Source organism: Pan paniscus, chromosome 19 (assembly GCF_029289425.2).
Source record: "Pan paniscus chromosome 19, NHGRI_mPanPan1-v2.0_pri, whole genome shotgun sequence".
Lineage (NCBI taxonomy): Eukaryota > Metazoa > Chordata > Mammalia > Primates > Hominidae > Pan > Pan paniscus.
In genome coordinates, this window is record NC_073268.2 from 24,910,316 (window position 1) to 24,924,812 (window position 14,497).

Here is a 14,497-nt window from a genome sequence, read left to right on the forward strand (position 1 = left end):
GCGCCACCATGCCCAGCTAATTTTTGTATTTTTAGTAGATACGGGGATTCTCCATGTTAGCGAGGCTGTTCTCAAGCTCCTGACCTCATGTGGTCCACCCACCTTGGACTCCCAAAGTGCTGGGATTACAGGTGTAAGCCACTGCGCCCGGCCTATGTATTTATTAATATATAATTTATGTATTCATAAATACACAAATAAATATAATTTGCCTATTTTTCTATTTTTTTTTGTTACGGCTTTTTTTTTTTTTGTGAGACAGAATCTCACTCCTTCATCCAGACTGGAGTGCAGCTGTGCGATCTCGGCTTATTGCAACCTTAGCCTCCCCGGTTCCAGCCATTCTCCTGCCTCAGCCTCCAAGTAGCTGGGACTATGGGCGGGTGCCACCACGCCCGGCTAATCTTTGTATTTTTAGTAGAGACAGGGTTTCTCCATGTTGGCCAGGCGGGTCTCGAACCTAATATTTAAATCTTTGTTTTTTTTTTTTTTGAGATGGAGTCTCGCTCTTCTGCCCAGGCCGGACTGCAGTGGCAGTATCTGGGTTCACTGCAAGCTCCGCCTCCTGGGTTCATGCCATTCTCCTCCCTCAGCCTCCTCAGTAGCTGGGATTACAGGCGCCCGCCACTGCGCCCGGCTAATTTTTTGTATTTTTAGTAGAGATGGGGTTTCACGAAAGTGTTAGCCAGGATGGTCTCGATCTCCTGACCTCGTGATCCGCCCGCCTCGGCCTCCCAAAGTGCTGGGATTACAGACGTGAGCCACCGCGCCTGGTTTATTTAAATCTTTGAAGCAGAAAAATCCTTAAGGAAGACAAAAGTCCAGTAAGGGGAAAAAAGGATAAAACTGACAACAAAAACATAAAAAATTTCTGCATACTAAGAAAAAAAATTACAGGCGGTTCTCCTGTCCAGCCCACCACCCCTGGACTGTCCCTGCATATAAGTTCCGCCTAGCAAAACCCTATGTGTCATCTGCTGTCTCCAGGTCCCTTCAGCCTCTTGAACCTGGTGCCATCCCTAGTGAATAGGGGCCCAGCACAACAATTGGTGAGCCAGTCAAGAGGCTGTGGAGAAAATCCCATCAGTCTGAGACAACGGGATCTGGGAAGGGGAAATCTGAAGGGAAAATCTCATTATTAACAACAGGCCGGGTGTGGTGGCTCCCAGCACTTTGGGAGGCCGAGGTGGGCGGATCACCTTAGGTTAGGAGTTCAAGACTAGTCTGGCCAACATGATGAAACCCTGTCTCTACTAAAAATATAAAAATTAGCTGATGGTGGCGCACATCTGTAATCCCAGCTACTCGGGAGGCTGAGGCAGCAGAATCCTTTGAACCGCGGAGGCGCAGTTGCAGTGAGCTGAGATCACACTTTAGCCTGTGTGACAGAGTGAGATCCTATCTCAAAATAAATAAATACATACATACATAATAAAATGAAAAATATATTCTCTAATTTCTGCCAACACTGGACTTTTATTTTTTGTATTTACTTTGTTTGATCCATTTAGAATTTATTGTGGTATGAGGATGGGATCCACATTTATTATTTGTTCAAATAGATGGATAATGGCTCAACTGTCTTTATTGAATAGGCCATTCTTTGTCATATCTTAAATTTTAAATTCTCTTGTACACAAGGGTCCATTTTTTGACACCCTAGTATATTTCATTGGTATCTTTCTCTGTTTTTTTTGAGACGGAGTATCACTCTGTCTTCCAGGCTGGAGTGCAGTGGTGCGATCTCGGCTCACTGCAACCTCCTCCTCCTGGGTTCAAGCATCAAGCAATTCTCTGCCTCAGCCTCCCAAGTAGCTGGGATTATAGATGCCCACCACCACGCACAGCTAATTTTTGTATTTTTAGTAGAGATGGGGTTTCACCATCTTGGCCAGGCTGGTCTTGAACTCCCGACCTCGTAATCCATCTGTCTCAGCCTCCGAAAGTGCTGGGATTACAGGCGTGAGCCACCGCGCCCGGCCTCTTTCTCTTTTGTTGCACCAGAACTTTATTAGAGCTTTATAGTATGTTTTGATACCTTGGTGGACAAATCTTCACTTAGTTTCTTTATTTTTCAAAAATTTTTTGGCTGTTTTCAGACATTTCATTTCCAGACAAATTTTAGAATCAATTTGTTAAGTTACCATAAAAATCCTATTATATTTTAATCCAGATTTCCTTGACTTTGTAGATTAATTAGGGACATTTGTGGATTAATTTTAAAAAGATCACTCTGGTTATAGTTTGAAGAACGAGTTGGAGGGAGGTAAGACAGAAGATGGGGATATCATTGAGTCTGGCATATTTTGTCTTTAAAGGACCCAGATAGTAAGTATTTTCAGCTTTGCAGACTGAATAGTCTCTCTCATCACTATTCTGTCATTATAGCTCAAAAATAGGTATAGCCCATCTGTAAACAAATGGGTATAGCTGTGTTCTAATAAAATTTGATTAAGAAAAACAGTGATGAGCCAAATTGGACTTGCAGACTGTAGTTTTCCAACCCCTGATTTAGGCTCTTGCTGTAATTCAGGCGAGAAATGATACTAGCACAAAATTGGGAAGTGGCAGCAGAAAAAAATGATGAATTTAAGAACAGTTTAGGAAGTGGCATTGAAACAATTTGATTAATGGGACGAGCAGAGTGAGAGAGGAGAAGAGGTCAAGGATAACGCTTAGGTTTCTGGTTTGGACATTAGATAGCTGATGGATCATGAGACAGTGGAAGAGCAGAGTAGGGTTGGGATGTGGGTGAGGATAACATGTTTGATCTTGGCCTTTTAAATTTAAGAAGACTGTGGGGTATCAAAAAGAGGATACTCGGTAGGCAGTTGAACATACGTGTCTGGTACTCAAAACGACAGTTCTAGACTGGAGCTTTTGGTTTAGAAGTCACCAGCTACTGATGGTAATCAAAGCTATGGGCATGGATGAGATTGTGCAGAGACAGCAGGGAGAGTGAGCAAAGAAGTGACTAAACCCAACTTCCTGAGGAACCAATCTCATTTAAGGAACACACTTAGGAGGATAATTCCTCATAGGAGTCTGAAGAGAAGGGGCCAGAGAGTAGGGAAGAAAAGTGAGAGTGTTATCAAGAAAAGCCAAGAGAGGATTGAGGGGTGAGGGAATGTTTCAAGGGGTCAGATGCTGCTGGGAAGTCAGGTAAGATCAGAACAGAGAAGGATCCATTAGGTTTAACATGAAGAGTTTGTCAGTGACCTTAATGAGAAGATTCATAGAGTGGTCAGGACAGAAGTGATTGGAGTGGGTTGAATAGTCAATAGAAGGTGTGCAGGTAGAGCCAGGGAGTGTAGAAAACTCTTATGTGGTCCGGGCGTGGTGGCTCACACCTGTAATCCCAGCACTTTTTGAGGCCGAGGTAGGAGGATCACTTGAGGCCAGGAGTTTGAGCCCAGCCTAGACAACATAGACCCTATCTCTACTAAAAAAGTAAAATTAAAAAGGCCGGGTTCAGTGGCTCACACCTGTAATCCCAGCACTTTGGGAGGCCAAGGGAGTGGATCATGAGGTCAGGAGTTCAAGACCAGCCTGGCCAACATGGCGAAACTCTGTCTCTACTAATACAAAAATAAGCTGGATGTGGTGGCGCATGCCTGTAATCCCAGCTACTCAGGTGGCTGAGGCAGGAGAATTGCTTGAACCTGGGAGGTGGAGGTTGCAGTGAGCCGAGATCGTGCTGCTGCACTCCAGCCTGGGCAACAGAGTGAGAATCTGTCTCAAAAAAAAAAAGAAAAAAGTAAAATTAAAAAAAAAAAACTTTTATATGTGTGAAGAGTAGCAGAGATGGGGTGGTGGTTAAATGGAAGTGTGGGGTGTGTAGGAAACTCTTTTAAAAATAGAAGAATCTAGGCCAGGCTCATACCTGTAATCCCAGGAATTTGGGAGGCCAGTGTGGGTGGGCAACTCACTTGACCAGGAATTTGAGACCACCCTTGACAACACGGCAAAACCCCATCTCTGCAAAAAATACGAAAGTCAGGCAGCTGGGCACAGTGGCTCACGCTTGTAATCCCAGCACTTTGGGAGGCCGAGGCAGGTGGATCATGAGGTCAGGAGTTCGAGACCAGCCTGGCCAACAGAGTGAAACTCCATCTCTACTAAAAATACCAAAATTAGCCGGGCATGGTGGCGCGTGCCTGTAGTCCCAGCTACTCGGGAGGCTGAGGCAGAAGAATCGCTTGAACCCAGGAGGCAGAGGTTGCAGTGAGCCGAGATTGTGCCACTGCACTCCAGCCTGGGCAACAGAGTGAGACTCTGTCTCAGAAAAAGAAAATTAGCCTGGCATGGTGGCTCACACCTGTAATCCCAGCACTTTGGGAGGCCGAGGTGGGCAGATCACGAGATCAGGAGATCGTGACCATCCTGGCTAACATGGTGAAACCCCGCTTCTACTAAGAATACAAAAAATTAGCCGGGCATGGTGGTGGGTGCCTGTAGTCCCAGCTACTCGGGAGGCTGAGGCAGGAGAATGGTGTGAACTCGGGAGGCAGAGCTTGCGGTGAGCTGAGATCTCACCGCTGCACTCCAGCCTGGGCGAGAGAGCAAGACTCCATCTCAAAAAAAAAAAAAAAAAAATTTAAGCATGGTGGTGTGCACCTGTAGTCCCAGCTACTTAGGAGGCTGAGGTGGGAGGATTGCTTGAATCCGGGAGCACCACTGCACTCCAGCCTGGGTGACAGAGCGAGACCCTGTCTCAAACAACAAACAGACCAATAGAAGAGTCTTGAGATGTGTAAACACTGATGGGAAAGGGAAGAAAGAGAAAGAGGCTGAAGTAACAGAAGTAAATAGATATGAAAGACCTTTGTGACCTCTCAAGTGCTGTGCAAAATTAGTAATTTATTCTTCCTTCAGAGTCAAGAGGCTCTTTGGCCCAATGTTATGCGAGTAGAGGGCACTTAGGAGTAGTTGGGGTGTTGAATATTCAGAAGAGCAGAGAGGATTTGAGAGCAGCTGCAGGGTCAGGTGGAGCTAGCCACATGCGTGGTGGCCACACAGAGGGTCTCCTGCCCTGGGGGCCTGTGGTGGTTCAGAGCTTCTACTGTGATAGAATGATTAAGACTTGAATAGGCCAGATCCTGCTGTGTAAAACAGTTCGTCATGTAGAAAGCATTTTTGGGTCTCTGAAGTAGCCGTGCTTTATTGATACAGTTAGCAGAAATCTGCTGAACAGAATTCAGAATGTGAAGACCATAAATTCATTTTGACGAATGGCATCCCTCGGAACATGCATAATTGGGGTTTTCTCTCCCGGCATTTGAGGGTCAGTGTTTAGTGGGGACATCCAGCTCCCCCTGCAGGTTGGTATCCCGCAAGGTTCAGTTCTTTGCCAAGCACTCGCTATGGGGACATCAGTTATAAATAAACAAAACGCTCGCCGGAACGTTATGGTCATCCTGCCCAGGCAGGCTCCCAGCTTTCTGATGGATATCAGACACTAGCCCTGGCCTCACAGTATGGTGGTTCTGAACACTGATGGTATTTAAGCACTCTGTGTTTTGCTCCTGTTCACCCAGGAGTACTAGTGAAAGATGGCTGAACAGAGCAGTGTATTTTGGTGAGAGGGAAATTGCACATGGATGGAAAGTTTGCCAAACCCAGGTGATTGAGCAGACGGCTTTCTTCCTCTCCTTTTTTTTTTTTTTTGAGATGGAGTCTTGCTCTGTCGTCAGGCTGGAGTGCAGTGGTGCGATCTTGGCTCTCTGCAACCACTGCCTCCTGGGTTCAAGCGATTCTCCTGCCTCAGCCTCCTGAGTAGCTGGGATTACAGGCATGCGCCACCACGCCCGGCTAGTTTTTGTATTTTTAGTAGAGACGGAGTTTCACCATGTTGGCCAGGATGGTCTTGATCTCTTGACCCCGTGATCCACCCTCCTTGGCCTCCCAAAGTTCTGGGATTACAGGCGTGAGCGACTGCACCCGGCCGACAGCTTTCTTCTTAAATCTTTGGAGGCTTCCACTCCTCCAGCAGAGACAGCTGAACTAGATATCCAGTCTTATGATGGTGATGAATAGGTTTTACTAACAGAAATTTATTTTAAGGTAAGATTTTTCCAGAAGGCAACTAGTTAGTAGAATTCATCTATTCAAAGCAATAAAAACTTCCTGAGGACCTATTGTATATCAGTTCTTGGGCTAGATGCTAGAGAAACAGATATAAATTCAATACCATCTCTGTCCTCTGGGAACTTACTGTTCAGGTAGAATTTCCCAAAATGTATTTTGGAAATCCTGGGTACATGAAATTCCTTGGTCAAGTAAGTTTAAAGGATATTGCTTTGTTTTATCGTCAGTCTTCTTAGAGATTCTCATTGTATACGAGTATATCATGGTTCTGAGAAGTTCTGTGGTAAAGTTCTCGTTATATGTTTAATCCAGTGTTTCTCAAATTTATGTCACACACAAGCTCAGGGTATGTGTGTGACATTTCTTTTTTTTTTTTTGAGACAGAGTCTAGCTCTGTCGCCCACGCTAGAGTGCAGTGGCGCAATCTTGGCTCACTGCAAGCTCTGCCTCCCAGGTTCACGCCATTCTCCTGCCTCAGCCTCCCTAGTAGCTGGGACTATAGGCACCCGCCACCATGCCCGGCTAATTTTTTGTATTATTAGTAGAGACGGGGTTTCACCGTGTCAGCCAGGATGGTCTTGATCTCTTGACCTCATGATCCTCCCGCCTTGGCCTCCCAAAGTGCTAGGATTACAGGCGTGAGCCACCACGCCCGGCCAAATTTTATTTAACTTTAATTAATTTAAATTTAAATAACCATATGGGGCTAGTGATTTCTGTATTGGGTAGGGCAGCTTTGGAAGCTAGTTTGAGACATGCTGAGCTAAAGGTGTTTTTATTTATTCATTCTACAAACATCAAGTTTGTGGTGGTCACTGAGTAAAAGCATCCTTGTCCTCAAGGAGCTTCTAATTTAGTGGGGACTGCAGGCACCCGCCGTGTAATGATGAGCCTTAGGTGATTACTTGGAGCACAGAGGAAGGGTTTCAGCTTTGTAGGGGAGGTTGGGGTTGATCAGGGAAGGTGTCCTGGATGGGTCCTAGGGAGTAAGTTCTGGAGAACAAATAAGAGTTTGTACAGTAAAACTTACTCTTTCCTTCTTTCCTTCTTCTTTCCTTCCTTCCTTCCTTCCTTCCTTCCTTCCTTCCTTCCTTCCTTCCTTCCTTCCCCCTTTCTCTCTCTCTCCCTCCCTTTCTTTTCTTTTGACAGAGTCTCACTCTGTCACCCAGGTTAGAGTGCAGTGGCAAGATTTCGGCTCACTGCAACATCCGTCTCCCAGGCTCAAGCAGCTCTCCTGCCTCAGCCTCCCAAGTAGCTGAGATTACAGGCATAGGCCACCAGGCCCAGCTAATTTTTGTATTTTTAGTAGAGACAGGGTTTCACCATGTTGGCCAGGCTAGTCTTGAACTCCTGACCTCAGGTAATCCTGCCTCAGCCTCCCAAAGTACTGGGATTACAAACGTGAGCCACCACGCCCAGCCACTCCCTGTTTCAAGGTGCAGGTACTACCTGCTCAGTGCAGGAAATGTTTGTTTGTCTCTAGTTCTTACCCATTAAAACCCCTGTTCTTGCCGGAAGCTGTAGGAATACAGTGACATGGCTTCACTCTTGCCCATGCTTCTGCCCACTAGCCGTCAGTTAACCCATGCTTATTGAGGACAGTGAGTAGCAGGCGCTTTTTTTTTTTTTTTTTTTTTGAGACAGAGTCTCACTCTGCTCCCAGTCTGGACTGCAGTGGCACAATCTCGACTCACTGCAACCTCCAACTCCCTGATTCAAGCAATTCTCCTACCTCAGCCTCCTGAGTAGCTGGGATTACAGGCACGCACCACCACACCCAGCTAATTTTTAATTTTTAGTAGAGACGGGGTTTCACCGTGTTGGGCAGGATGGTCTCAAACTCCTGACCTCGTGATCCGCCTGCCTCGGCCTCCCAAAGTTTTGGGATTACAGGCGTGAGCCACCATGCTTGGCCTGAAACATGGAGCCTTTGAGCATCCCCAAAATCATCTTCTTGATGGGCTTATGCTGATACCATTTGCAGTAAGTCTGACAGAGGCAGGAACAGGGCAGTGCACAGTGACACTGCCTCTCCTTGCTTGGGTTGAAGAGGGCCTGTGGAAGGGGTTGAGGTTCAGGAGAGCTGCAGCAACTTGAAGCATCAGTTAGTGTTTGTTCCTCTCAACTGTCGGAGACTAGTTGTCTAAAGATTATCTTTCTTTCTTCTCTCCAGATGGTGTCCTACTCTTCTGTCCTCACAGCCATCAGTAAGGTATGACTGTAGACACTCAGGAGCTAGATTGGGGATGACAGACAAGGCCCCACCTCCTTGACGGCCCTGATGCTGTGACCCGTGAGGCTGGATAGGCAGCACATGATGCCTCTGGCTGGCATTGCTGGACTTCCATGGGAGGGGGATCCTGGCAAGTAGGGGCTGGTGCTTGGGAGCCAATGTCCAGTGTTGAGGATGCTGAGTCTGGAACCCAGGGTTGGAGGAGAGAGGAGCAGGAGTCCTGAATGCACTGTCTGCCTCATGTGAGACCTGGGGGTGGATGGAGGCATTCCGTAGCATCTCCACTGTCCTTTCCACAGTTTGATGACTTTTCTCGGGACCTGTGTGTCCAGGCGTTGCTGGACATCATGGACATGTTTTGTGACCGTCTGAGGTAAGGGCAGTGGTAAGGGGGCTCACAATACAATGTTCCAGCCTTGTCTTCGTGCAGAGGTGCAGCTCCTAGCACACAGACCGAGACCAACTCCGGGTTCCAATGTTTTTTCTCCCCACCTGCCCATCTACACTTACCTGTGCCCTCCTTTTCTTACTCCCTTAGGACAGAGTGCCTCCTCTCTGTCTGGAGTAGCTCATTTGAAATCTTGTTCAGTAGAAGCCAAAGGGGCTAAGCATCTTCCCCAGGACTTTGCGAGCTTCTCAGCCCTAGTCCCTAGTAGGGGAGTGCCAGGGACTCTGGGGAACATTGATGTGGGTCGGATTTCAGCCATTGGAAGAATAGAGGCTGATTTTGCATCCTTCCCTGTAGCTGTCACGGCAAAGCAGAGGAATGCATCGGACTGTGCCGAGCCCTTCTTAGCGCCCTCCACTGGCTGCTGCGCTGCACGGCAGCCTCTGCAGAGCGGCTCCGGGAGGGGCTGGAGGCCGGCACTCCAGCCGCTGGGGAGAAGCAGCTTGCCATGTGCCTTCAGCGCCTGGAGAAAACCCTCAGCAGCACCAAGAACCGGGCCCTGCTGCACATCGCCAAACTAGAGGAGGCCTGTATGTCCCTTGATTCCCCTGAGCCCCACCTGCCGCTGCTCCCATAGCCGGTCCTTTAATTGAGAAGGGAGAGGCAGGATGCCATCCCACCTCTTTCCACGAGGATCTGAAACCATCCCACTTCCTTTTTTTTCTCCCCATAAGCATTGCACACATCCCAGGGACTTGGGCAGGGTGGCACCCGAGCCAATCAACCAACAGGTATTTACTGAGCATTGTTGTACGCCCAGCACTGTGCTAGGTGCTGGGGGTGGGGGGTGGGGGGCTACCAAAGGAGCATGTGGCAGGGTCCCTGCCCTCATCAAGCATAGCTGCTAGTGGGTAGCAAGACTAGTACGTCACAGACGAGGAAAAAACTAGAGGACAAGACAAGCACAGTGTCCATTATTGTGTTTGTCTCCATGTTACTCATCGCTTGGAAGCAAATGACTCTTGTATTTGAATGTTACCTAAAATGCCCCTTTTAACACAGTGCCTGTCTGCTGTTGGGCCTGTTGTACCATATGCCTGTTGACTCAAGTTCAGATGTTAAGTTTGGGTACTTTCCAGAGCCTGAGAACAGACAGATCACCTGGCGGGAGGGAAGATGCCAGTATTTCCAGCAATGGGGTCCTAAGGCCATAGTCTTGCTCCTTGAAGCCCAAGTGGCTTGGGACCACCTACAGATCTCTTGTTCTCCAGGAACAAGAATGCTGGAATGGGCTACTCCCGAGGCTTCAGGACCTGGTTGGAGAGCTTGTTTTAGGACTAGTATATTTATTTCTTCCCCAAGTATGTTTTACTGCCTGTGAAAAGTCCAAAAAGACAATCTTTATATAAAAATGGACTGTGTTGACAGCCTCTTCCCTACCTTGGGCCCTTGATAAATGTTTATTGGCTGAAAATCGGATGAATACTGAATTTTAATGGATCTCAGGTCTTGTCTTTTTTTTCCCCCTTTTATGCTCCATGGAGGTTAATGGGCTAGTTGGTGCCATTATTCATCATTTGACCCTCTGGAATTGTAACTAGGATAAGTAACTTATAATTCAGTGCTAACCAATATGGCTTAGACCATGAGTGTGGGCATTAAGGAGAGAACAGTGAGTTAGACCAGTCGGGTGAGTTGCTAAAGGAACTGGGGCTTGAACAGAAGCTTAGAGCATGGTGGGAGTTTGAGAGAGTGTGTGAGAGGCCTTCAGCAGGGGAGGGCAGCAAACGCAATGCCTAGATGAGGGAGTGGTTGAGAATGAGAAAGCCATTTAGGGACCCAGTTCCCCCAGAGGAGAGTGACAGCCTCTGCAAGACTGGACTTTGGGATCCGCCCACTCCTCGAGTGATTTGTGGCCGCCCTCCCTGTTCCAGCCACTGGATTCTGGCCTCCCTCTGCCTCTCTCTCCTGAGCCTGTGTGATGCCATACCTTCTGAAGTCAGCTGGCTGTGTCCCCTGGAAATCAGGCTTTTGGGAATGGTCTCTGGGGTTTCCAGCTCTAGGTGCCCACCCCCCTTCTGGAAACAGTGCATGCTGCCCTCAGGCCCCTCCCTCCCTGTCGTCCTCAGGGGAAGCCTTCCTGTGTGGTTTCGTGTGCCGGAGGGGGTGCCAAAATTGAGGAGTTCAGGGCCAGGCGCTCCTTCTCTCCTGTTTCCCATCATGTTTCTGTACTTCCTTCCCTCTGCCAGCTTCTTGGACTGCCATCGAGCATTCTCTCTTGAAACTTGGAGAGATCCTGGCCAATCTCAGCAACCCGCAGCTCCGGAGTCAGGCCGAGCAGTGTGGCACCCTCATTAGGAGGTACCGGCTCCCTGGGAGATGGTGGTGAAGGGAGAGGGAGGACACGCCCTGGGGTAGGAAGATGTGGCACCCGTGCCATCCTCTCCGCCTTCACCTTTGGCCCCCCAAACACTGTCCCCTGTGTTTGTGACCCCTCAGCATCCCCACGATGCTGTCTGTGCATGCGGAGCAGATGCACAAGACCGGCTTCCCCACTGTCCATGCCGTGATCCTGCTCGAGGGCACCATGAACCTGACAGGCGAGACGCAGTCCCTGGTGGAGCAGCTGACGATGGTGAAGCGCATGCAGGTGGGAGGGGCCGAGTGGCTCTCCCTTCTCCAAGGCGGGCCAGCCTGTTGGGGGCAGGAGGGAGGATTCTTCTGGTTCTCCCTGGGAGAAGTGGGGTTTCTCCTGCTCTATGATGGAAAGTGGGTGCCAGTCGTGCACACTTCTGTCATTGGACCTTACTCCCCTGGTTCTCAGCACACAGCTGAGCAGTGACTCTGCCATGCAGTCTCTGACCCAGCCAAATCCTGAGAGTCCACAGAAGGGTGACGGGGTACGGGCACCCTCTTAGGCCTCATCCTTGGCTCTTCCCACAGCATATCCCCACCCCACTTTTTGTCCTGGAGATCTGGAAAGCTTGCTTCGTGGGGCTCATTGAGTCTCCCGAGGGTACGGAGGAGCTCAAGTGGACAGCTTTCACTTTCCTCAAGGTACTGGGGACGTGGGAGGGGCAGAGCCAGTCTAGGAATGGTTCTTAGCAAGACCAGCGGCACCCTGGACCTTTGCCCTGTGTTCCTCCCTGCGGGCACTGGGCCCAGCCTGCCAGGTATTCCAGTGCAAGTTCCCATTGATCATTTTCTCTGAAAGTGCCAGGGCTATATTTAGCCCATTTGGCAGACTCCGTTGTTTCTTACCACAGAGGTGCAGTTTAGCTTGGTCATCAGACAGATAGGTGCAGGGCAGTAAAGGGAGCCAGGGAAAGGGGCCCCAGTCCTCCTTGAAGCTGGGGATCCACTTTTGCTTATGGCATCTTTTTCTGTTGAGCTAGCGGAGGTGCAGGGTGCTTGTGTCCTGTGCCTAGGCCTGGGGGCATCAGGGGCCTGGGCACCTATTGGCTTTCTCATTTAGCACTAAGTGTGCTCTCACTCCCAGGGTAGGAGTGTTCCTGTCTCTCTTCCTGGAGCAGGGGTTCGGGGGGATGCCTTCAGGGGTAGATGAAAGAGAAAAGAAATGGATCTTCCTGTTTTTCCCCCTGCCTCACCCCCTAGATTCCACAAGTTTTGGTGAAGTTGAAGAAGTACTCTCATGGAGACAAGGTGAGTTGGGGATTGAGATGGAGGCATGGGAGCAGAAACAAGGGCAAAGGGGAGGGTCCTTCAGGCCCCAGCTGGGCAGTGTTCTCATGCGTGGAAGAGAGCCGGATGTGAGTGTACACCTCAGCGTGCACGTGCTTCACAATGTGCATGCTTCAGCATGTGCGTGTGCTTCAGTGTGTGCGTGCTTCAGTGTGTGTGTTTCAGCGTGTGTGTGCTTCAGCGTGTACGTGTGCTTCAGCCAGTGTGTGTGCTTCAGCGTCTGCGTGCACCCACAACATACACCCAGGCTCCAGGCAGAAAGCAGCCAGGCAACTCAGGCCGATGCCTCCAGCAGACAAGGTTGCCTGAGATGATCAGGGCCTGGTGGCCCTGGAAACCAGATGGACACTTCTGCCTCTTTCTAGGACTTCACTGAGGATGTCAACTGTGCTTTTGAGTTCCTGCTGAAGCTCACCCCCTTGTTGGACAAAGCTGACCAGCGCTGCAAGTATGAGCTCCCCTGGTCACCCCCGCCCTACTGGAAGGTGTTCTGGGCTCTTCCCCTGATCTCTGTGCCAGAGAAGCCTCAGGGGACTCGGTCTCCTTGTTCACTCCCCTTGGCAGGGGCAGGAAATAGGAGCCCACAGTTGCCAAGTCCCCAGAGCCCCTCTACCGTCCCTCAGGCACTCCAGATTTTCCTCATCCTGAAAGAGGGAGGATGCTGCTCAGGGACCTGCCACTCCCACCCCTCACCATCCTAGCCAGGTGCCCAGTTCCCTCAGCATCTTTCTCCCTCACAGCTGTGACTGTACAAACTTCCTGCTCCAAGAATGTGGCAAGCAGGGGCTTCTGTCTGAGGCCAGCGTCAACAACCTTATGGCTAAGCGGTAAGTGTGAACGCACCTGTGCTACCCCAAGAGCCCCTTGACCTCTCTCTTGTTACGGCAGGGCTGCTGCGTGCCTTTCAACCTCCTGTCGAAAGTTTGGGCTGCAAGTGACTGGGACCGTGCCTGGGGATACAGGGAACAGGAAGGAAAAGAAAGCACAGATGTCTTCAGACCAGAGTTTTACACTCTTAGTCACTGCTCTTTAACTCATACCCATCTTTGTGATAAAAGTAAAAATCCTAGGCTGGAGGCGGGTGGATTACTTGGAGGCCAGGAATTCAAGACCAGCCTGCCCAACATGGCAAAACCCCATGTCTACTAAAAATACAAAAATCAGCTGGGCGTGGTGGTGTGTGCCTGTAATCTCAGCTACTCTGGAGGCTGAGGCACGAGAATTGCTTGAACCCAGGAGGCGGAGATTGTGGTGAGGCGAAATCATGCCACTGCACCCCAGCCTGGGCGATAGAGTGAGACCTTGTCTCAAAAAAAAAAAAATAAATAAATAAATAAAAATCCTGCATCTTCCTTTAATCTTAAATGTGCTTTCAGAGCATTTAAGACTAATGATAGGCCAGGTGCGGTGGCTCACACCTGTAATCCCAGCATTTGGGAGGCCAAGGCGGGTGGATCACGAGGTCAGGAGTTCGAGACCAGCCTGGCCAACGTGGTGAAACCCCATCTCTACTAAAAATACAAAAATTAATCAGGCGCGATGGTATGCACCTGTAATTCCAGCTACTCAGGAGGCTGAGGCAGGAGAATCACTTGAACCCGGAAAGCAGAGGTTGTACTGAGCTGAGATCGCGCCACTGCATTCCAGCCTGGGTGACAGAGTGAGACTCTGTCTCAAAAAAAAAAAAAGACTAATGATAAATTGCCAGGTGTGCTGGCTCACTTGTAATCCCAGGACTTTGGGAGGCCAAGGTGGGCGGATCACCTGAGGTCAGGAGTTTGAGACCAGTAGAACATGGTGAAACCCCGTCTCTACTAAAAATACAAAAAAGTAGCCAGGCGTGGTGGTGAGCGCCCAGCTACTCTGGAGGCAGAGGCTGCAGTGAGCCGAGATCGTGCCACTGTACTCCAGCCTGGGCAACAGAGTGAGACCTGTCTCAAAAAAAAAGACTAATGCTAAATCAGTGATTGCAACATTGACTATGCTTCCATAAACTTCACCCCAACCTCGGAGGTTCTTACATGCTTCCCACCTCCTCTGTGCATTTCCTTCCGGGCTTGAACGAGGGAACGTGTCAAGAATTTCTC

At 49.3% G+C, this 14,497-nt stretch overlaps 1 protein-coding gene across 15 annotated transcripts in view; it reads left to right on the plus strand.

Annotated features, from left to right (window-relative positions):
• The window catches only part of MED24 (mediator complex subunit 24), a 35,929-nt gene that overhangs the window by 10,617 nt on the left and 10,815 nt on the right, over positions 1–14,497 (plus strand). For 8 of the 15 annotated variants that reach the window (XM_063599060.1, XM_063599062.1, XM_034941939.3 and 5 more), the window contains exons 4-12: positions 8,261–8,299; positions 8,620–8,693; positions 9,066–9,298; positions 10,958–11,069; positions 11,208–11,358; positions 11,652–11,765; positions 12,324–12,371; positions 12,776–12,858; positions 13,151–13,237. In XM_063599060.1, the coding sequence (XP_063455130.1) occupies positions 8,261–8,299; positions 8,620–8,693; positions 9,066–9,298; positions 10,958–11,069; positions 11,208–11,358; positions 11,652–11,765; positions 12,324–12,371; positions 12,776–12,858; positions 13,151–13,237 (941 nt within the window). Of the gene's footprint in view, positions 1–8,260; positions 8,300–8,619; positions 8,694–9,065; positions 9,299–9,442; positions 9,500–10,957; positions 11,070–11,207; positions 11,359–11,651; positions 11,766–12,323; positions 12,372–12,775; positions 12,859–13,150; positions 13,238–14,497 lie in introns of all 15 variants that reach the window. The other 7 variants (XM_063599058.1, XM_063599059.1, XM_034941937.3 and 4 more) reach the window with 1 other exon arrangement.